This window comes from Mustela lutreola, chromosome 9 (assembly GCF_030435805.1).
Source record: "Mustela lutreola isolate mMusLut2 chromosome 9, mMusLut2.pri, whole genome shotgun sequence".
Taxonomy (NCBI): domain Eukaryota; kingdom Metazoa; phylum Chordata; class Mammalia; order Carnivora; family Mustelidae; genus Mustela; species Mustela lutreola.
This window is the reverse complement of record NC_081298.1, coordinates 38,551,354-38,575,565: the sequence shown is the minus strand read 5'-3', so window position 1 is coordinate 38,575,565 and position 24,212 is coordinate 38,551,354. Positions and strand designations below refer to the sequence as shown.

Here is a 24,212-nt window from a genome sequence, read left to right as displayed (position 1 = left end):
TTTCGGGGGCAGTTATTTACCTGTGACCTCACTTTTATGATGGATCTAAGAAGAGTTGTTGATTTTTTTCAGTTCAGCTTTTCACTTGTTAGGATAGAATGACAACTTCCAAGATCCTTACACGCTGGACCAGAAACTAGAAGTCACCTTCACACTCTTTTCTAATGGTTATCATCAACTTTTAAAAGATACCCAAAGTTATGGATTAAAAAAATGATTTCTAGTTTTAACTCATCTTTTCTTGATGAGTTAAGCATCAAGAGCTTGAGCATATATGTGGTTGAACAACTTTTCATATGTAACTTGGCCTTTCGTATTAATCTGTGAATTATCTGCTCATAGATCTTGACCATTTTTCTCTGTATTGTTTGGGTGATTTTTTTTTAATTGGCATTTGACTTTTATTAATAGTAAAATTTCTACAATGAAAGATTGAAAAATGGTGTAGCAGTAACCATCTCTACAGAATCTTAAAATATCCCTGTCTTTTGAGTGGTGATATGTTTGATACCTGTGACCTTCTGCAGCAATAAGGGATTTTTAAAAAAAACTAATTTTACACTTATGATTAAATAATTTGTTTTTATATATTTTTCTAGTCAGTGACTTGTTATTTCCTATTTTTTTTTTTTTGTAATTTGAAGCAAACCCTGAAATTATCTTAAATGCAGGGCTCTTTAAAAATCTATTTTTGATTGGGCGCCTGGGTGGCTCAGTGGGTTAAGCCGCTGCCTTCGGCTCAGGTCATGATCTCAGGGTCCTGGGATCGAGTCCCGCATCGGGCTCTCTGCTCGGCAGGGAGCCTGCTTCCCTCTCTCTCTCTCTCTCTCTCTCTCTCTGCCTACTTGTAATCTCTCTCTGTCAAATAAATAAAATCTTAAAAAAAAAAAAATCTATTTTTGATAAATGTGACTTAAATGTGATAGAATGAATAGAGTAAAATTGAAAGACATTTTGAAGATTGAACTGTTTTTGTTTCCACTTGTATTACCATTATGCCAAGATCCAGAGCTTTGGTTTGACTTAATATAGGAAGCATGAAAGAGAATAACCAATTCATGCATTTTTTTTTAAAAACCACTGTTTGTATAACATACAAAACCCATAAAAATGGGTACTGTAAAAATAGTGCCTTAATAATACTTCATGCTAACCAGCTGATTATAGACTGAATGCTTAGTTAAGTGGGGAAAAGAAATAAATAGATTTCCTTTTTAGTTGTGCTTTTTAAATGATTACACACACATTTAAAAGCTCTTACAATGATTCAGATGTGACTTTTCCTATTCATGGTTATTTTTGAATGAACTTGGTTTCATGAATTATTCTTTTTTTCCATGCAGACTGTGGCTGTACGTGTGGTATGTGAACTTCAGGGTGGTATTAAAGCTTCTAGCCCAGTTCTCAACAAGTAATGTCACAGTACATTTTTTAGTTAGTTCTGCTCACTACTAAATATAATAGTTGATAAAATGTTATCTGTAAATATCAAATTTCTTCTTCTCTTTGACTTTCTAAGGTATTTGTTTGGTGTTCTTTAGTTTCTTTGACATGATAAGAAACTTACACTTTATTGGCATGATAAGTTTATTTTGAAATGCAAAATGCTATCAACAATTTTCCATGTATTGAGTTTTATAGCCCTTTATGTATTTTGGATACTAACCCTTTATCAGATATGTCATTTGCCGGTATCTTCTCCTGTTCTGTAGTTTGCCTTTTAGTTTTGCTGATTGTTTTCTTTGCTAGGCAGAAGCTTTTTATTTTGACATAATCCTAATAGTTCATTTTTGTTTTTGTTTCCTGTGCCTCAGGAGACCTATCTAGAAAAAAGTTGCTATGGCTACCTGAGTTTTCCTTTAGGATTTTTATGGTTTCAGGTCTCACATTTAGGTCTTCAATCCATTTTGAGTTTATTTTTGTGTGTGATGTAAGAAGGTTGTCCAGTTTTTTTTTTTTCTTTTGCATGTTGTTTTCTAGTTTTTTTCAGCACCTGAGACTTAGAGACTCAGACTCAGAGACTGTTTCCCATTGGATATTCTTTCCTGTTTTGTTGAAGATTAATTGGCCATATAGTTGTGCATCCATTTCTGGATTTTCTATTCTGTTCCATTTATCTGTGTGTCTATTTTGTGCTAGTCCCTTACTGTCTTGATCACTGCAGATCTGTGGTATAACTTGATCTATAGAATTATGATGCCTTTGCTTTTCTTTTTCAAGACTGCTTTAGCTCTTCGGGGTCTTTTGTGGTTCTATACAAATTTTAGAATTGTTTGTGCTGGTTCTGTGAACAGTGCTGTTGGTGTTTTTATAGGGATTGAATTAAATCTCTAGATTGTTATGCGTAGTATAGACATTTTAGGGATACTTGTTCTTTCAATTCATGAGCATGAAATGTCCTTTCATTTCTTTGTGTCATCTTCAGTTTCTTTCATCAATGTTTTGTAGTTTTCAGAATACAGTTCTTTCACCTCCTTGCTTAGGTTTATTCCTAGGTATCTTGTTATTTGTGCCATTGTACATGGGATTGTTTTCTTAATTTCTCTTTCTGTTTCTTCATAACTAATATATAGAAATGCAACAGATTTCTGCACATTGATTTTATATCCTGCGACTGTACTGAATTTGTTTACTAACAGTTTTTTGGTAAAGTCTTCTGTTTTTTCTATATATAGTATATGTCATCTGCAAATAGCGAAAGTTTTACCTCTTCCTTACCAATCTGGATACCTTTTGTTCCTTCCTCTTGTCTAATTGCTGTGGCTAGAACTTTCAGTACTATGTTGAATAAAAGTGGTGAGAATAGTTGTCTTTGTCTTGTTCCTTATCTTAGGGGAAAAGCTTTCAGTTTTTTACCATTGAACATGATGTTAGCTATGGGTTTCTCATATATGGCCTTTATTATATTGGAGTATGTTCTCTCTAGACCTACTTTATTGAGTTTTTTTTTTTAATTATGAATGATGTTGTACTTTGTCAAATGCTTTTTCTGTGTCTATTGAAATGGTCATATGGTTCTTATCCATTCTCTTGTTGATGTAATGACATATCACATTGATTTGTGAATTTTGAATCGCCCTTGTATCCAGGAATTAATTCCCCTTGATTTTGTTGAACAATTTTTTAAATGTATTGATGGATTTAGTTTGCTCATATTTTGTTGAGGATTTTTACATCTATGTTAATCAGAAATATTGGCTCTTTTTTAGTGGTGTCCTGATATGATTTTGGTATCAGGGTAATGCTGGCCTCATAGAATGAATTTGGAAGTTTTCCTTCCTTTTTTAAATTTTTGGAATAGTTTGAAGAGAATAGTATTAACTCTTCTTTAGATGTTTGGTAGAATTTGCCTGGGAAGCCATCTGGTCCTGGACTTCTATTTCTTGGGAGGTTTTTTTGTTTTTGGTTTTGGTTTTTTTGGTGGTTTATTTATTATTTATTTATTTATTTAGTAAATTAATTTATTTATTTTCAGAAGAACAGTATTCATTATTTTTTCACCACACCCAGGGCTCCATGCAATCCGTGCCCTCCATAATACCCACCACCCGGTACCCCAACTTCCCACCCCCCCCCCCGCCACTTCAAACCCCTCAGATTGTTTTTCGGAGTCCATAGTCTCTCACGTTTCACCTCCCCTTCCAATTTCTCCCAACTCCATTCTCCTCTCTAACACCCCCTGTCCTCCATGCTATTTGTTATGCTCCACAAATAAGTGAGACCATATGATAATTGACTCTCTCTGCTTGACTTATTTCACTCAGCACAATCTCTTCCAGTCCCGTCCATGTTGCTACAAAAGTTGGGTATTCGTCCTTTCTGATGGAGGCATAATATTTGATTACTGATTCAGTTTCTTTGCTGATTATTGGTCTGTTCAAATTTTCTATTTCTTTTTGATTCAGTTTTGGTAGTTTATGTGTTTCTAAGAATTATCCATTTCTTTTAGGTTGTCCAATTTGTTGACTTAGAAGTTTTTGTAATATGTCTTATAATTGTTTATATTTATATGGTGTTGGTTGTTGTTTCTCCTCTCTCATTTTTGATTTTATTTACTTGAGTCCTTCCTCTTTTTTTCTTGATAAGTCTGGATAGAGGTTTCTCAATTTTTTAAAAAAATTTATTTATTTTCAGCATAACAGTATCATTATTTTTTCACCACACCCAGGGCTCCATGCAATCCATGCCCTCTATAATACCCACCACCTGGTACCCCGACCTCCCACCCCCCCCACTTCAAACCCCTCAGATTGTTTTTCAGAGTCCATAGTCTCTCATGATTCACCTCCCCTTCCAATTTACCCCAACCCCCTTCTCTGTAACTCCTCATGTCCTCCATGCTTTTTGTTATGCTCCACAAATAAGTGAAACCATATGATAGGTTTCTCAATTTTATTGATTTTTTTTCAAGAACCAGCTCCCAATTTCATTGATATCTTTTAGTTTATGTTTCATTTTCTCCTGCTCTAATCTTTATTATTTATTTCTTTCTGCTAGTTTTACATTATATTTATTGTTATTTTTCTACCACATTTATGTGTAAGGTTAGGTTTTTTATTTGAGATTTTTCTTGCTTCTTGCGGTGGCTTCTGTTGCTATAAATGTCCCTCTTAAAACTGCTTTTGTTGTCATTGGGGAGGGTATGTGCTTTGGTGAATGCTGATTCACAGACCTGTACCCCTGGGGATAAAAATACATGTTTATAAAAAATAAAAAATTTATTTTAAAAAAAACTGCTTTTGTTGTATCCCAAAGGTTTTGGACTGTTGTGTTTTCATTTTCATTTGTTTCCATGTCATCCCCTCCCCACATTGACCCATTCATTGTTTATTAGCATGTTATTTAACCTCCCATACGGTTGTGGTCTTTCTTGATTTTTTCTTGCGGTTGACTTTTAGTTTCATAAAGTTGTGGTCAGAAAAGATACATGATATGATTTTGATTTGTTGAGGCTTGTTCTGTGGGCTCATATTTGATTTATTCTAGAGGATGTTCCATGTGCACTTGAAGACGGTATATATTCCGTTTTAGGATGAAATGTTCTGAATATATCTGTTAAATTTATCTGTCCTTGTGTGTCATAGTTCTAAGCCATTGTTTTCTTGAGGATTTTCTGTTTAGAAGATTTGTCTATTGATGTAAGTGGGGTGTGAAAGTATCCTGCTATTATTGTATTATTATCGATTAGTTCTTTTATGTTTGTTATTAACTTTTATGTATTTGGGTGTTTCTGTATTGGGTATGTAAATATTTACAATTGTTATATCTTCTTGTTGGATTGTTCCCTTTATTATTATATAGTGTCTTTCTTTGTCTCTTATTACAGTCTCTGTTTTAAAGTCTGTTTTGTCTGGTATTGCTACTCTGGCTTTCTTTTCATATCCATTTGCATGATAGATGTTTCTGTATCTCCTGACTTTTTTTTTTTCATTTTTAAAAAAATTTCTTGTCAGTGTTCCATAATTCATTGTTATGCACCACACCCAGTGTTCCATGCAATACGTGCCCTCCATAATACCCACCACCAGGCTCACTCAACCTCCCACCCTCCTCCCCTCCAAACCCCTCAGTTTGTTTCTCAGAGTCCACAATCTGCAGTTGTCTTTAGGTCTAAAATGAGCCTCTTATAGGCATCACATAGATGATTGTCTTTCTTTAATCCATTCTGTCATCCTGTGTCTTTTGCTTAGAGTATTTAGTCCATTTACATTCAAAATAATTATTGACAGGTAAGCATGCATTGTCATTTTATTATTTTTTTATGGTTTCTTTGAAGATTTTCTCTGATCTTTTCTTATCTTTCTTTCATGATTTGCTGATTTTCTTAGTGATATTTTTAGATTTCTTTCTCCTCATTCTTTGCATATTTATTTATATTTGCATATTTATATATATTTGCATATATATGTGATATATATATATATATATCTTCTGCATATAGCAGTCTGTGTTAAGTCAGCAGTCGTTTAAGTTTGAACCCATTCTTGACTCTTTTCCTCCTCACATTGTAGTTATATGTTGTTACATTTTACATCCTTTTATTTTGGGAATTCCATGACTGATTTTTTACAGAAATATTCATTTTTACTGCTTTTGTGTTTCCTACCTTTACTTTTGGTCTCTTCTTTCCACTCAAGGAGTCCCCTTTAATATTTCTTGAAGGGCTGGTTTAGTGGTTGAATTCCTTTAGTTTTTGTTTGTGGAGGAAACTCCTTATCTCTCCTTCTATTTTTTGAATGATAGCCTTGTGGATAAAGTATTCTTGGCCGTGGATTTTCCCATTCAGCACTTTGAATATATCATGCCATGCCTGGCTTGGAAGGTTTCTGCTGAAAAATCTCCTGCTAGCCTTATGGTTTTTTCCCTTGTAAGTTACTTCTTTTTAATTTTTAAATTTTTAATTTGTTTAATTTTCTAAGTTTTTATTTAAATCCAGCTAGGTATATACAGTGCAATATTAATTTTAGGTATAGAATTTAGTGATTCATCACTTATGTGCAACATCTGGTGCTTACCACAAGTGCCCTCCTTAATACCCATCACCTATTCAACATTCCACCACCTACCTTCCCTCCAGTAACCATCAGGGTTTTTTTTCCCTATAGTTAAGAGTCTGTTTTTTAGTTTGCCTCTCTCTTCCCTACACTTCCATGTTTATCTGTTTTGTTTCTTAAATGCCACATGAATTCAATCATATGACATTTGTCTTCTCTAAATCACTTAATTCACAGCATAATACTCTCTAACTCTATACACGTCATTGCAAGTGACAAGATTATATTCTTTTTTATGGCCAAGTAATACTCCATTGTACATGTATACCACATCTTCTTTATCTGTTCGTCAGTCAGTAGACGTTTGGACTCTTTCCATAATTTTCTATTGTTGATTATACTGCTATAAACATTGGGTGCATGTATTCCTTCAAATCAGTATTTTTGTTTCCTTTGGGTAAATATTTATACCTGTATTAAAAATCAGGGTTTAGATGGCGGTAGAGTAAGAGATTGACCCAAGGCTCATATTATCCTACAAATAAAACTTGATAACTATCCAATCATCCTAAACGCATCAGAAACTGACCAGTAGACTGGCAGAACAAATTCTACAACTAAAGGTAGAGAAGAAGCCACACTGAAGAAAGTAGGAAGTGTGGAGAGGCAAGTTTGGGAGAGAAAGGGACTGTGGTCCTGGAGGTGGGGCAGGAGCCATAGTAATGAAGAATGGTGAGAGACAGACTAACACACAGGCGTGCACAAAGGGAAAACAAGTACCCATAGTAATTGCCTTTGAAAGTGAGAAGGAATGAATTTTGTAACATCTGGCAACCAGTGAGGCTGAGAGCTTGGAATTTTAAAGGTCAGAAGGCTTGTCTGGGATAGACTTTGAGAGAGGCAGGCAAACAACCCTATGGATACACAGAATGGAAACAGTGATCTGAGGAGTGCCTGGGGCACACAGTGGGGAAGATATTTGGTCATCTTGGAGCATGTCCCAGAGAGGCAGCATTCACAGAGAGACCCTTCCAGAAGTAAAGGAACTGGCAGGTGCCATTTCCCTCCTGTATCCCTTGGCATAAGTACAGGGCCACCTGTGGAAACCAACTCAGGGTTTAGAGTGTGATCGAAGACTGGCATCCACAACTTAACTCTGCTTAGTATATAAACTTACTGAAGATTATTACTTTGCTTTTCATCTTTTCTTCTTTAGCTGGACTATATCTCATAGAAGGCACAAAATTGCAAAGTAAATCACATTTTTCTTCCTGTGTAACAAAAATACATATGTAAAATCCTAGAATATTTCTAAATGTGTAAAAGTTTTATAAATCAGGATAAATTTAAGTGAGAGGATGGAATGGAGACAAAAGAAAAATAACAAGTAGCTGTTAAGATGACAGTCATATTATTTATTTATTTAAATTTATTTATTTTCAGCATAACAGTATTCATTATTTTTTCACCCCAGTGCTCCATGCAATCCGTGCCCTCAATAATACCCACCACCTGGTACCCCAACCTCCCACCCCCCTGCCACTTCAAACCCTCAGATGGTTTTTCAGAGTCCATAGTCTATTTATTTATTTTTTTAAAAAGATTTTGTTCATTTATTTGACAGACAGAGATCATAAGTAGCCAGAGAAGCAGGCAGAGAGAGAGGGGGAAGCAGGCTCCCTACTCAGCAGAGAGCCCGATGTGGGGCTCAGTCCCAGGACCCTGAGATTATGACCCGAGCCGAAGGCAGAGGCTTAACCCACTGAGCCACCCAGGTGCCCCCATTTTATTCTGTTTATTTAAATTTTTAGACAGTCATTTTATTTTATTTTTTTTTAAAGATTTTTTATTTATTTGACAGATAGAGATCAGAAGTATGCAGAGAGAGAGAGAGGAGGAAGCAGGCTCTCCGCAGAGCGGACAGCCTGATGCGGGGCTCAATCCCAGGACCCTGGGATCATGACCTGAGCCGAAGGCAGAGGCTTTAACCCACTCAGCCACCCAGGTGCCCCTAGACAGTCATTTTAGAAATGAACATCGTTTTCCAAGGGCCTTCAAGAATGTTCTTTAGGAAGCTAATGGCAAAATTGAGTGCTCTTTGTTTATCACTTTCTGAGGAGTTGCTATGGTGAGCTTTGAAATACTTTTCAGTGTGGTCTCCTTTATTTATTTTTTTAAATGCAAGTTTAAGAAATAGTTATATATTGGGGTACCTGGGTGGCTCATTGGGTTAAGCCTCTGCCTTCAGTTCTGGTCAAGATCTCAGGGCCCTGGGATTGAGCCCCGCATCAGGCTCTTTGCTCAGCAGGGAGCCTGCTTCCCCCTCCCTCTCTGCCTGCCTCTCCGCCTACTTGTGATCTCTCTCTCTCTGTCAAATAAATAAATAAAATCTTAAAAAAAATAAGAAATAGTTATATATCTTATTTAAATCAAGATGCAGAAAGAATATATAGGAAGGCTAGGAGTGATGATAATAGGAAGAGTGATTAGATAATATTCAGTGGAATTATTAAAAGTAGTAAAAATTTGACACATTTTTTTGGCTAGAAAGGATGGTTAAAAATCACATTAAAAAAATATTTATTTATTTGTCAGAGAGAGAGAGCACAAGCAGGGGGAGTGACAGACAGTGCAGGCAGAGGGAGAAGCAGGCTCCCTGCTGAGCAAGGAGCCCAATATGGGACTCAGTCCTAGGACCCTGGGATCATGACCTGAGCTGAAGGCAGATGCTTAACCAACAAAGCTACCCAACTGTCCCAAAAATCACATTTATTGACATGGGCATTCATTTTGAAAGTAAATAGTTCACTTGCTTATTAAATTAAGTAACACCTAAGTTGGTTTTTGGGGTTTTTTTGTCTTTTTTTGTTTTTGTTTTTTTCCCAGTACATTTTGAATGTAAGAAATAGAAGCATCCCAGTTTCCAAGAAACCCAGAAGTTACCTCTGTGTTATGGCAAATGCATTTTTCCTAAAGGATGATTTGGGATAAAATTGGGTCAGGCTGTTCTGGGCAGCCTCAATCAGTTTTCTCTTCTTTCTCTCCTCTTATAAATGAGAAACAAGAAAAACTTGCTTTTGTATTAAATTACTAACAGAATTGATCAGCAGCAGACTAATGAGGTAGACTTATCAGGATAAGTAGAAATGGGGAGCCAGAAAAAGAAATTTAACTTTTCAGGGCTTTGCACATTCACAGCTGACCTTGGTTTTCTCCCTGTGGCCTAGCTTTCCTGTTTATACAAGAGCTGTAGCATCTTCCTAAATCCTGGAAATCCCAAATATTTTGGATACTTGGAGATTTTTACATAGCAGAGGATAATTTGTCCATAGTTCTTAGCAGACATGTTCTTACTCACATAGACCTTTGGGGAAACAAAGAAAAGACTATTTAAATTAGTTACCGAATTTAGATAACTAGAAATAATTTGGTAATATTTGTTTAGTACGCAAAAAGTAAGCACAGTACCAAAGAGGAAGAATGGTAATAGCACCTCTGTAAACATGTTACATTAAAAAGTACCATAGTTTTGTTGCCAAAAGTGGCAAAACTTTTTGATTTCAAAACTATTTGATTTCAAAGGTGGCCAGTTGTAGGGACTGTAGACTTGATTATAGAAGTTGGTGCCATCACAAAATTGGGAGCTGCTGAGCTTTTCACAATATGTACTTTATTTTTCTTCCGATGCTAAAAGATGTTTATGAAATATTAGGATGTAATTAAAACCATACAAGGCATTTGTTTTATTCCACAGGAAAAAAAAAAATAAAGATCTTTGTTTCCATATTAGCATTTTTTCACCCCTGAGGGTACCGATTAGGTGATCTAAAAGGTTTTGTGTCTTTTCCTTTACTTTGTGAGCATGTGGACAAAACCATTAATATTAGTTATAGTAAACTCAGAACACAAAATTATAATGTCACAAGAAGGAAAGGAAAATGAAATCATATGAAACTGAAGGCTGAGTTGTACAGTATATTGACTGGTTAGTTTGAACAGACCTTGTATTACAGTTGGTGGATGTGGATAAATAAATAAATCATATATTATAATGCTTGTAATAAATATAGAGTTCTTTTCATGGTTGTCAAGTTCCTTCCCCATATTGTAACCTATTTTTTTATCATCAGATATTTGAGAGAAACTATGATTTTAGAATCTGTGAAAATCACATATATATGAGGGAAGAATAGAGTGTATGTAAACAACATTATTCTCAATCTTTTGTGAATGTAGTAGAACTCAGTTCATTTATTAGCATTAATTGTGGGAAGCTTATGTGGAGCTCTTCTTACAGTCTGTCTGAGGCTCAATGACACTGCTGATTTTCTGCTGTATTACCTTGCTTCTGGATTCATTTTCTGTTTCAAATTGGGTAAGCTCAGAGTATTTTCTTTGTTTGATTAAAGTAGCAGATTTATGTTTATTCAACACACTTCAGTAGCAGTCCCTATTATTTGAGTTTGTGATTGAGAATTCTGTAATTGTATTTTTGGGGCAAATTTTGAGCATGTTTGCTGTAAGAGTGTGTGTGTGTGTGTGTATACATGGGCACTTACATGTGCTCATGTGCATTTCCATTCTTTTTTTTAGGTCAAAAATAATCCTCCCTGTCTTCCTTCCCTACTTTTCTTTTCTTCCTATAAAATACAATGTTCTCAAGAATTTCTTCTTGTATTCTGTAATCATTTAGATACAAAAAGGTAAAACAGGGGACTATGTTATACATATAAAAGCCCTTTTTAAAGACTCCAACCCACATACCAGTCATCTGACAGCCAATAACAATGATAGAGGTAAAAATTAACTACCTTTGGATGAATAATTTTGAAAATATGGCACTTGAAACAAAAACAGTTATGATTAGCCTTTGATTAAAAAATATTTGGGGAGATATTTGGAGAAGTTTTAACAGATTTAGTGATAATATTTACTATTCATAAAATTACCAATTTATAGTCTTGCTAATTAGAATCATTAATAGTCTTAAACATAATAATATTCTAGTTAGTAAGAGAATGTCTTTCATTGGGGGGTCTCTTACATAGTATTTAGGAAAAAGGCTTATAATGTTTGAAATTTACCTGCAAATGGCTCAAGAAAAAATATTTGTGTGTATGTAATGCTTTTGCACTGCAGACTGGTTGTGACACTATAGGGTAACTGATGTTCTTTTCAGAAAAGCTTATAATAAAATTAACAACTCTTTGTGACTTAAGTTATAACAGAACTTTAGTCTTTAACAAATTGGAGGGAATAGAACTTGTCTATAGATCCTGAGAAATTAATTGCAATTATAACATAATTCATTAAACAAATGAAAACTTACCTTTAAGGAGAAATATACAGAAAGAAAATGTGTATAACTTTTGGATGTGCATTTATTTGGCAGGTCAGTTGCCTCTAATAAGGCACATAAATATAGATATATAACTTGTACATTAATTTTTTATTTTGGGATATATGAAAAGTCTTCAGTATTTTTACTTTTCACCTTGTGTATCCAATCTAAAATCCATCATACTGTCATATTTTAAAATATTCTGAAAGCAGACAATAAAGCATATAAACTGTTAGGGTCACACTTAGCACCCCTACATGCCAACTTTTACAGCCTATCAGAGTACTTGTAGCACACACTGTGGGCTGGTTTGTTCAGTAGTCATTCTGAACTTATTTTGCCATTGCATGCCTTGAATATACTGTAAAAATTAAATATTTATGTTTTAGGACTCTTTTTCAGAAAAGCCATACAATATAGGTCAGGCTAACGAGGTACAATTAAAGAGTCAGCTTGAGGGTTTCTGGGACAGTCTTTTCTTTTCTTGATTAAAAGTGATGACATCACCTCCTTTACCTTCTCCCTATCCTGAATATGGATGTGATGCCTGGGGTAAGAGTAACCATCTTGTTGCCATACGGGAATGGATAGGAGACTCACAGAAATAATGGCCTTGACACTGTACACATGCTACCACAAATGCAGAAGCCACTTTCTTCCAGACTACTTGTTAGCTGGGAAAAGTAAACTCCAATTTGTTAAGGTACACACTAGGTCTGTGTTTCTGGTAGTTGTTGCTGAAAACACTCATAACTGTTCCTTATGTATCCTTAGCAAGTATTTGTGAAATGGAAAATGTATTAAAAATCTGTCTACTCATTTATTTGTGATACTTTTGTGTGTGTGTGTGTGTGTTTACATGTGTGTGCACACCAAAATACATACATACATACTTACACAGATGGGAGGATGCTCTTGTTTGAATACCTAACTGGTTAGTTCATCCTCTGTTCTTGCTAACAGAAGCACGTGTTTGCTCAAGTGTTAGGTGACCATGTGTTTCATGAAGTTGATAGGGGAGGCAGGTTGGTTGTTATATTCCAAGCACCACCCTAATATGTTAACACAACTACTGTGTTAGACTATTAAACTTAGGGTGGATTATTCTGGCAGCCAAATGCTTCAACGTCTGTGCTTAATTATTATTAGAGACCTGTATGACCTGGTGGTATCTTTGTCCTTCCATAGGTTTATGCCGTATTGTGTTCTCAGTCTGTCTGTCTGGTACAAAGTTAATGTAGTCACATGATGCAAAATTCAAAAGATACAAAAGATTAAAAAGTCTCTCCCATACTCTGTTCTTCAGCAAACCCAGCTCATCTTTCTAGTGAAAACCAAGGTAATTTGTTTCTTTGTATTCGTCCCGAGAGATCCCATGCCTTTATGCCTGGCATCATGGTGTGTGTTCTTTTCTTGCCTTTTACACAAATGGTAGCAGTATAACTATATACCAATCTTTCGCTTAGCTTTTTTCACTGAATGTATCTAGGTAATCCTATCTGAGTTAGTGCATTTAGAGTTTCTTTATTCTTAACAGCTATATACTATTCCATTATATGGATGTGGTACAACTTTATTATATAGCCTCTTTTTAGTGGATGTTTAGATTGTTTCAGTCTTTTGCTATTTGCTGTGGCTACAGCAAATGAGTATGTCAATTCATCTAAGGCATTTAAAGTTTGAAACAGTATGTATATGGCTACCTAAATTTTTTTTATTTTGGATTTTAATGATCAACAGAGTGAGGTGAATATGAGAATATGAGAATAGAGGAGGTTATGAGAATATGGGAATTGAATGAGGCAAGTCATTTTTGAGAGGAACACTATGGGCCTGTTAGTAGTCCCAGGAAGGTGGTGCACAAGACTTCCTATCTTTGTGGTCTGGGCTAACTGCAATATGAGGCCCTCTGTGGCACTCATCATTGTAAAGGATGTGTTAAAGATTTTTATAGGTTTGGATGAGGTAGGAAAGAGTCTCTTATTTTCTTTTATATCAGTTGTATTTTTTCACTTATAATAATCCTACATAATTATATAGCACTTCATACTTTTCCAAGATTTTTCCCAATATCGTGTTTAAGTCCATCTTTTAATACTTAAGACTAATGTTGGATGAGTCATCTCCTTTTGGTAAGTGATTGGAAAACTCAGAGCCAAGGATCATGTATCAGCTGGGTGACCTGCATCTAGTTAGAGAGTTAAGCCTACAACCCACATTTACTAATTTCCTGGGACAGGCACAAAAAGTGATGTGTATGTGTATGTGTGGGCACACACTTCAAACTCCTGTCCGTGTCTTCTGATATTAGAGCCTATTGTTTACTGGGAGGAACCAATGAGACCCCCTTGGGTGGGGCTGACCGATTTCCCATGCCACAGGGGTGAGCATGTGACCCAGTCTAAGTCAAGCAGTATAATCCTCCTTCTGACTATGGTGGCTAGTTCCAGATTAAGTGTGGAATCCAAATCAGGCAAACTGAAACCCTCCGTGGACTTTTCTACCAAAGTTATATAGAAGATCTGTCTTTCTCTTTAGGTTGTAAGTGATAGGATTAATTTAGGGGCTGTCAGTGGTTTGGAACTGACATCTGAAGCAAGGTAAAACTCCAGAATTCTTACTTATCTGAGCCTGGGAAATGATCATTTTTTGATAGGAACAAAGCTTTTCTAACTCACATGCTATCTGTTCTGCATGGAATAGCATGTTGTACCTTTTATTCTTTGAGTGAGGAGTTGCATGAGAGAAAGACTATTGAAGTGGAAGTCGCAGGATCAGTTCAAGTGTCTTTTATGTGTCTGGCTGGCTTTTAGGATCTTGGATGACTCATTTTCTTTTTTTTACAAGCTACTTATAGTGGCTTAACCAAATATTCATTTTCTCTCTTTAAAAGCCACTTATCATGGCTTAACCAGAGATTAGTTCTTCCTTTTATAACAGGACATCTGGAGGACCTGTGCCTGAGCTCCACTGTATCTTCGATGTACCTGACTCTTCTCCTCCTACTCTGCAATTTATAAGGTGTGACTCTAACCATGCCCTGGGTATTACATTTGCATTTAGAACTGGAAGAGGGGCAGGGGGAAAGTTGCCACCAAGTCAACCCTCTTTAAAGGACTTTTCCTAAAATGCCCTCCACATGACTTCTCTGTGTATCTTATTGGCCAGAAGTGTCATGTCTTGCTACGGAGAGGCTGAGAAACTTAGTTCTTAGCTGTGTACATTGCTGTCTCCTCAATGAAATGGGCTTCTTTTAGGTAAAAAGAAAGAGAAAATGGATGCTAGGTAAGCATCTATGTCTGCCAAAGGGGTTAGATTGGATGGTTGGTCTAGATGGCCCTAGCTCTAGAAGTTATGAACTCTGTTTAATAAATTTTGGCAGAACTGGTGACTAAGGCCTTAATGCTCAGTGCAACAGAATAATTGAGATCAGGGTTGGCAAACTATGGTCCACAGGTCAAATTCTGCTAGCCCCCTGGTTTTGTAAATAAAATGTTATTAAAACACAGATATGCTTATTTGTTTACACATTGTTACTACTTTTACATTACAATGGCAGAGTTGGATAGTTGTGACTTAGATCAGATGACCTGCACAGTTTGAAAATGTTTTGCATTTGGCTGTCTACAGAAGAAATTTGGCAATCCTTGGCCTAGATGATTCAGAAAAGTCCTTCCATCTTGATGCTTCCAAAAACATGCATTTATTCCTTTATTCAGTAAGTATTTGAACATACACTATATTTCAAGCATTACATCAGGCACAAGGGGTATAGCAGTGAATAAACGACATCCATGTCCTCATGGAGCTTATATTTTGTCAAGTCAGGCAAACAGTAAATAAATAGGTAAACTTCTCATCTGTTGTATAATCATAAGAGCTACAGTGAAAAATGAAGTTTTGAGCATGGTCAGGGAAGAGCTCCTTCGAAGGTGACATTTGAACAGAAATTCAGAGGTGAGCGATGGAAACATGTGGCCCATGAAGGAAAGAACATCCCAGAACAGCATGTGCTAAAGAGGTAGCAATGTGTCTGTAGAGGTTGAAGAATAGCAGGAAGGCCAGTGTGGCTGGAGCAGAGGGAACAAGGGGGAAGATGGTTAGGGAGGAGCTCGAAGAGGTAGTAAGGACCATTATGCAGAAACTTACCCATGGAAATTTATAAGAAGAAGAATATCATGACCTGATTTATATTTTAACATGGTTATTCTGGCTACAGTACTGACAACAGACATGGAGGGCAGGAGTGGAACCTGGGGGACCAGTCAGATACTCTCAGAATATATTAGGCAAGAGATAGGCTTGGAGTAGAGTGATGGTGGTGGAAGGGAAAGAAGTGGTTGGATTCTCGTAAGTTTTTGAAGGGAGAGCTAGTATAATAGCTACTCAGTTGATACAGAGTAAGAGATAAGGAGAGACAAAGATGACTTGACTTTTGGCCTGAACAACTGAAACAATGAAGTTTCTTTTTGTTGACAGGGGGATGCCTCCATAAAGAGTAAGTTGTGGGGGAAGATCAGGAGTTCCAGGCAGTGTTATTAAGTATGCGGGTGGAAACGTTAATAAGGCAATTGTATATTCAAGTCTCTAGTTCAGGGAGAAGGCCTGGGCTAAAATAAACCTGAGAATTAAGAGTTTGCAGATGACATTTAAAGTGATGGACAGATGGAGAGGGACGCTGGAATCACTTGAGTGATGAGTGAGAAGGGATGGACAGGCACAGCTATTGACCTAGGAAGAACATGAGCAGTTCATTTGTGGTAATATTCAAATCACAAAGATGTGATGAGGATGTATGGAGGTTTTTCTCTCTCTCCTCTGTTTTTCTTGGGGAATTGGGAAGCAAGGTCAGCTCCAGTGTTAGGATGGAGGAGGAGATATTGGAAATTTGAGGAGAAATGAGAAATGTATGATTTCTGGGCAACATTGAGGGCCCAAATTGAGTTAGTGATCATGAGTGGTTAGCATGGTAGTGCCATTTTCCAGTCAAATTCAGCTTAGGGGTGTAGACATGGAGTTGGATTTAATAATGATTGGAATTTGCCAGGTGAGTATGATGGTCAAGAGTAGGGTAAAATAGCTGATAGTTTCTGCAGGGAATTAATTATAATGATGGACTGTAGACTTTAGCCCACCTAAGGACGAAAATGAGGATTTGAGGTGGGCAAGGGAAAGATTGAAGGATTGTTGGATTCTGGGTCCTAGAGAGTGTGCACTAGAAAGGGGGAGTGAGATGCTTAGAAATGAGGTCTATAAGAGGTGGAAGTTGTTGGTAATCACAATATGGTATTATAGAGTGAGTGGCTGACATAGAGTAAAGGACAGGATTCTTGGGAGAGAAGAGGTCTAGGAATTGAGAGGTCAGAGATGGAAGCATAATCTCCATACTTTGAAATCACTAACGTTATGGCAGGATGGATGTCAGAGAAATGATGATCAAAGAGCATAAATCTTTGAGGAGTGATGGAGAGCGACCTCCGGAGGCCAGTGGATGAACTGTCATATGGACAAGTCTGGTGATAGGAAACTCAAATCTGGTTAAGAGTCTATGGGCAGTCCTAAGGAGAAAGAAAGACACCACCTAACTACAGGCATGACGTGAGTATTTTATTGTTTCCATGAAACTCTTTACATTATTATAAATTTCAAACCTTGTATACCCCTAGTAAGTGTAGCCATGCCAACCTTTTGTCACAATGAAAATGAAAAGAAAATGCACGGTTTTCTGAATACACAGGTCCTGATATTATATGTTGGCTAGTCTACCTGAATGTTGAAATCTGTTTTTTTGCTGAGTGGTAGCATTAACTGACATTAACTGACTTTGCTGAGTGGTGGCATTAACTGACATGAACATGAAACAGCCACAGGGCTCAGGAGTCCTGAGGTGGAGTCCAGCCAGATGGGTACAGAAAGTGAGTGATTCTTCTTTTCTTTATCCCAAAAATTGATGCATAAACTTAAGTATGAAAATGAAAAATTTGAATTACTGGCATTACCCTCTTTCCTTCAGGGTGTTTGCTATCAAAACATGGCTCACTCAACTGTCTGCATAGATCTTTCTCATGTTAAAAGTGGCCCTAAAATGTGTTGTTTTGAAACTTTTTGGATTCACCACTGTTTCTAATATTAACCTTTTGGTTGCACACTAGATTAAGGTTTTGTGCATCACAACTGACCAGGCTATATTAAGTTGTTTGTCTTGGTGGGAATGCATAATTGAAAATGCACAAATGAAAACATCCTTCTATCCCCTCTTCAAATATAGAATTTTTTATGAGTTTCACAACGGTGCTACATTTGATTTCTGTGTTGTTGGGCAGTTTTGTGGGTAGAGGATCTTTTTGCTCTTTCATAATTATCCCCTTTTGGGAGACAGGTCCAAAATAGATCTTTCTTCTGTGGAATTCCCCAGATTCTTAGAGTGACATTTCAGTGTTTATCTCAGCTTATTAACCTAGCAACTTTCTTTATGAAATTGTGAGTGTGTATATACCTGTGTATCTGGATAAACATGCTTATGGAGTTCCTAAAATTCTTAAAAGTGACATTTCATCTTTATTTTAGATAACTAATGGCTATTTATGAAGTTGTGATAGTTTTATATATTCTTTATTATATGTAATATGTAGAATATTTTTCTGCATTTAATTTTAGATTAATTTAAATCCTTTAGGTGGATCTACAGTATGGTTTTATGTTTTTTTATTTTTTTCTTATAAAAATTATGTTAAAGTTGTTTTTTAACATAAAGAGTTATTTATTGATTGATACTTCCCAAAGCCACCCTATTATATGTACACCATACTGTTTTTCAGATTTTATTTACCTAAATGATCAGGTATAACTCACAGAACCCCATTTTCACTTTTTATCCTTCTCAGTATGTTATGGACCAAAAAAATCAATTTTCCTTATGGGTTATATTGCCTTTTTTATTTTTTTCCCCCTACCACGTGCCTACTTTTATTTTTGTCCCTTCTCGCATTACAAGCTTTTAAATTTAATTTTATCTTATTATTTTATTATTTTACTTTTCCTTACGGTTGTTTGACTTTGGCATCTACTGCCAATTCTTCTGTAAGTTAAAACAAAGATGACTGACAAATCAATTTGGCCTTTCAGTGCCATTGATAACATATTTATTCTAGTATAGATCCTTTTACAAATACAAATGAAGGAAAGGAGTTAAAAAATTTTGGTTACCTTTGATTTCTTTCTAGCTGTTCTGTAAGGAATGATAAGATCTTACTCTTCAAGATAAAAATTTAAAAATTCATGGCTCTCATTTTTCCTATTGGACAGTCTTTAAAACATTTATGGTTTACTTCTGCAGTTTCTTTTTAAATTTTATTTATTAGACATAGTGAAAGGTTATCCACAGCCCAAGGCTTCTAGGCATGTGTAGACTATAAAAATCTACAATTAAATCAAATATTGCAACTGAAATTCTACAATGAAGATGAAAAGAAAAAGTTCTAGGGCTTTATTTAGTGAAGAATGACAAGTTGAAAAATAGATCCTCCTCAACACCCTATAGTTAACAAATTAGAGCTCTGCTTAATTAGGACAAGAAGGGAATTCCAGAGATGAACAAGGCCATGATGGATCCACATGGGGAAAGAAGTTGGAGCAGTAGACCAGGGTAAGGATTTCACAGGAAACGACAGACCTCGCTGTGCCAAGGATTCTGACAGCTGTCCTCAGGGTCCAACAGTGGATCTTACATAATGATGAAGGGACATGTAAATAACCTGATTAAAATGACAGGTCTAGGTGTGTGACTGCATACCCACATTCTAGTGTGGTACATGGGCCTCCTAATGGAGAGCAGTGACCCAAATACTCTCCTTGGCAGAGCACCTGCTGTCAGTCCCCAGTGGAATTTCTTCTTGTCCCACTTCTACTCTAAGCAGTGTCTGCTGAAGCATGTACTCAGTATGGCAGTGAGGGGTGTGGTCCATTTGCCACCTTGCTGGGCCTTGGCAAAGGAGACTGTCCAGGGTCATGGGGATAACTCTCACACTCACTCACTGCGGAAATCTTATCTGGATTACTGTAGAAACATCCTCAGCGGTCTTCCTGCCTTTTCCTGTGACAACTACCCTCAACCCAGTCTATTCTCCACATAGCAGCCTGTTCAGTTCCTTTTCTATTGCTTTGATGACCCTCCACTATAATGAGGATAAAATGCAGACATTACCTCATGGCATTTCTAATTTGATTCCTGCTTGTTCCCTTACCTCAACTTCATACTTGGTCATGCTCCTCCCTTGCTCATTATTTTATTTATATATTTATCTTTTTTTTTTTTTTTAAATAACAAATTCCCAGGCTTTCACACTTCAGGGCATTGGCCTGTGCTATTTGCTGTCTGGAATGTTCCCCTTTCCAATCTTCATCTGGTTCCTTTCTCATGTTTTAGTCAAAATTAAAATGCCACCTACTCAGAGATGCCTGTGAACAGTGGGTCTTACCCGCCCCCATTAGTCTGCTTCTTAGCCCCCTATTTGTTTCCACTGTGGATCTGTCACAATTATAAATAATGTGTGCGTGTATTTTCTTGTTTGGCTATTTCCCCCATTAGAATGTAACCTCCCTGTGAGCTAAGACCAAGTGTATCTTGTTTATCAATGTAATCCAGCACTTAGAACTGGGTTGAATATGTAATTAAAGGTAAATGAAGGAAAAGTAATGATGATATTCACACACTCTTACAGATGATTGGTCACCTTTTGCTGCACCCCCCTTCCCTTTCAGTATAGCTTTTTAATATAGCTTTTCTATTTTCCTTAACCCAATTTATGTGTGTGACAGTCCCAGCAAGAATAGAGTACCTTGCCACTCTGACTGTGGGAGCTCTGGGGTCTAGCAGTTCTTGCTTGACTTTTTGAAATAACTAAAAATATTATTGGGGCTCTATTAGGAAGTTAAATCCTTGGTTTAATGTGACCACTGTTACCACCTCACGAAGCAGATGTTGGAGATGGTGCTACTTTCTTGATTACTGATTGCTATCTCTTATCACTTAATCTCATTCTTCCCTTTCACCACAAGATCCCTCAGGTCTGTTTCTTCCTCTGCAAGTTGATCATTTATGGACCACTGGTTCCTTGCCATTCCCCTCTGATCTTTTTAGTTTAGGCAGTTTGATTTGTTTGTTCTCGTGTCATTTCTCCCACTGTGAACATCACCATAGACATTCTTTATACTCTTGGACCTTGGATCTCCAGACTCTACTCCTGTCCTTTCTCTTCTTGGCTCCTCTCATCAATCCTTAAAATTTCTATGTGTCCAGACTCAGTTGTCTCTTTTCCCAGTGTTGCCTGTGCCTGGGACAGCATCCCTCCACATGTCCACATTCAAGTAGCCTTTTAATCCTTCTCTAGGTTTAGATCATCTAGTGGGTATTAAGTACTCACCATATTCTGAGTACTCTTTGCTCTTTTGTATGACTTTTCTCAAGGTTCATCTTGTGTAGTCAAGAGTTGTGACTACTCATTCTAGAACTTTCTAGTAAGTATGCCCTTCTCAAGTCTTAAAACACTTAACATAAGGCCCACTAATGGGCTATCCATTAATTTATCTAATAGATATATTTTTTAAAAAATTTATTTACTTATTTGAGAGAGAGAGAGCAAGAGAGAGCACAAGAACAGGGGGAGGGAGGATTAGATTCTCTGCTGAACAGGGAGCCCGATGTGGATCTTGATTTCAGGATCCTGGGATCATGACCTGCACTGAAGGCAACCACTTAACTGACTGAGCCACCCAGGCACCCTCTCGTCTAATAGATATTTATTGATCACCTGTTATGTATCAGACACTATTCTAACAGTGGCTGGCAAACAAGTAGTTTTATATATGTATGTTCCATCTATGCATATTGCTTTTACATTCTAGTGGGATATACGTACATACTTATAGTATGTGTGTAAGTATTTGCAAAGATGAGTTTGTATATATAAACATTTAATCCGCATTATTATATGCTGTTCACTAGCTTTTAGCTAAGTAAATTGTGTCTTACCAACAGGATTATAAATTTTTCAGAGACAAACTTTTTTGTTTGTGTTTGCATAGAATGCTGTGCAGAACATGTATTTAATGAATTCAATGACTTCACTAAATATAGAGAATAACATTTAAGTGAGATACAAAACTCCACATGTTATTGTGTTGATACTTTGTCTTATTGCAAGCTAGCCCTTTGTGTTATGTCCTTCTGCATTAATGGGTGTCTGCACTGTTAGATGTTCACGGTATGTTAACTCACTGTCCATGGGTACAGGACAGATTCATTTAAAGTTCACAGTGTAACAGTGCAGTGTTTCTAGAACCAGAGTTGTAAGCTCAAGCACTGATAGAAACTTGCATTTGTAATTACTTAACTATATGCCTCTCAATAGACTAATAAAGGTAAAAAATATTGGAGTATGCAGAAACCTACAGGAATCTCAGTCTCAGCAATCACCATTTGCTAAGGAAAAATACTCCTGTGTTTCTTCTTTCAGTACCTCACTTTAACACTTGTGGTCACCAAATGTATGTAGGGGGTTTCCCACATCACATTCTCTGATGCTCTGATATCAGTCAATTGGGTGTCCTACAATTGAACCCACTTCTGACATTATCTACTTGCAGATACCATCAGATCCCACAAGATAAGGGCTCAGGATTTCACAGGATTGCATTATCATCTACCCCAAGTCCAGATGCCACTCTCACAAACCCAGATTGTCTTCTGTGCTGTGGATATAAATTGGAGGTTAACACGACCCCCTCCTTGGGTTTAATTAATTTGCTGGAGTGGTTCACAGAACTCAGGAAGACAGTTTTCTTATGAGGCTACTAGTTTTTCAAAAAAGGATAACAGAACCACCAGATGGAAGAGATGCATAGGGCAAGGTGTGTAGAAAGGGGTTCGGAGCTGCTGTGCCTTCTCTGGCCTCAGTGCTCTCCCTGTTGTCAACACAAAATAAATCTTTTAAAATCTCCTAAAGTAAGAAAGAGCATTTTATTTAAGCCCAGATTGCAACAGCTGCTTGGGAAACATGCTCTTCAAAGGGAAGAAAGTGTTCCCAAGAATGAACAGTTTTTACAGGGTTGTATACTTTTTTACATCTTATAAAAGTTCAAAAGATTATAGATTAGCATTTAGGTAAGAATCTTGAGTTTTATCAAAGGAATGGAGGAGAGAGTAGGAGAATTGATTAATATTTGAAGGATAAGATGATTTTCCTTTGGGTTACTCATTCACAAAGCAGATTACAGTGCATGTGTGGTGGGTCATAAAACACTTTTGATTTGAAAAAAGTTGATACACGGTATTATTGACTACTTTAGAAAGAAATCTAAAATGGCTCCTCTTGTCTATCAGGCCTTTTAGAGAGTTTTTCTCTCATCACTGAATCCACTAACCTGGAAGCTCTCCAAGCCCTATCTTTTTAGGTCTTAATTGAGGCTTCATTACATAGTCATGATTGATTAAATTATAGGCCCTTGGCAGTTAGTTCAACCTCTAACTCCTCCTTCTACCCTGAGGTCAAATGTGTTGGGACCAAAGTTTCAATCCTCTGTAATCACTTGGTTGGTTCCCTTGATAGCTAGCCCCCATCCTTAGGTTACCTAGGGTCTTTCAGAAGTTACCTCATTTACATAAACTCAGGTGTAGTTGAAAGGGGCTTGTTATAAATTACAAGAGATACCCATTTTACTTTTATTTCAGGAATCAGAAACAAAACTAAATATTATAACAATAAATGTTCCAATGGCTCTTGTATAGGAAATTATGTGGTTTTTAGGCCCTGTGTATCAGGAACTATGGACAAAGACCAAAATATGTATTTCTTATTACATCACAAAAATCACACCATTTTATCAGGCTTTCCAGACAGGCTATATGAATTCAATTTTGCCCCAGTACAAAAGATTTATTTATTGCCTTAAAAGCAAAGTGCACAAGAGCACACACTGTAGGTGTTATATTAAACTGACCCTACGTTTGAATGAAAAGCATGATGGTAAGCCTCGATGTCCTGTACTTCTACACAATAAGCAGGACCCATCCTTACCAAGTAAAAAGTGAAGAAAGTTTGTTCAAAGGACATGCTGAAACAACTTGAGAAGGAAAAACCCAAGCAGAATGAACAGCCAAAACAATGAACAGCAACAGATGGGTATAAACTCTTCCTAAATGTCAGACGTCCTTTACAGGTCTTTGTGCAGTCAGTAATTGGTGGAGACAAGTCTGTTGAACTCCCAGATGCTTATCTGCATTATTCGATCATATTGATTTTGTTGACTAAGTCAAGATAAATACTAGCATAGCCATCCTGAAGCAAATTACATTGCTTGTTAACATTGGTCCCTTGGAC

General features: G+C 36.6%; 1 protein-coding gene across 5 annotated transcripts in view; it reads left to right on the top strand.

Annotated features, from left to right (window-relative positions):
• Positions 1–24,212, top strand: part of TASP1 (taspase 1) — a 272,025-nt gene that overhangs the window by 172,496 nt on the left and 75,317 nt on the right. The window contains exon 12 of one of the 5 annotated variants that reach the window (XM_059134055.1): positions 14,776–14,870. The exons of the other annotated variants lie outside the window; for them this stretch is intronic. Coding sequence (XP_058990038.1) covers positions 14,776–14,855 — 80 coding nt within the window. The 3' untranslated portion in view covers positions 14,856–14,870. Of the gene's footprint in view, positions 1–14,775; positions 14,871–24,212 lie in introns of those variants that run through there. 5 annotated transcript variants of the gene reach the window in all.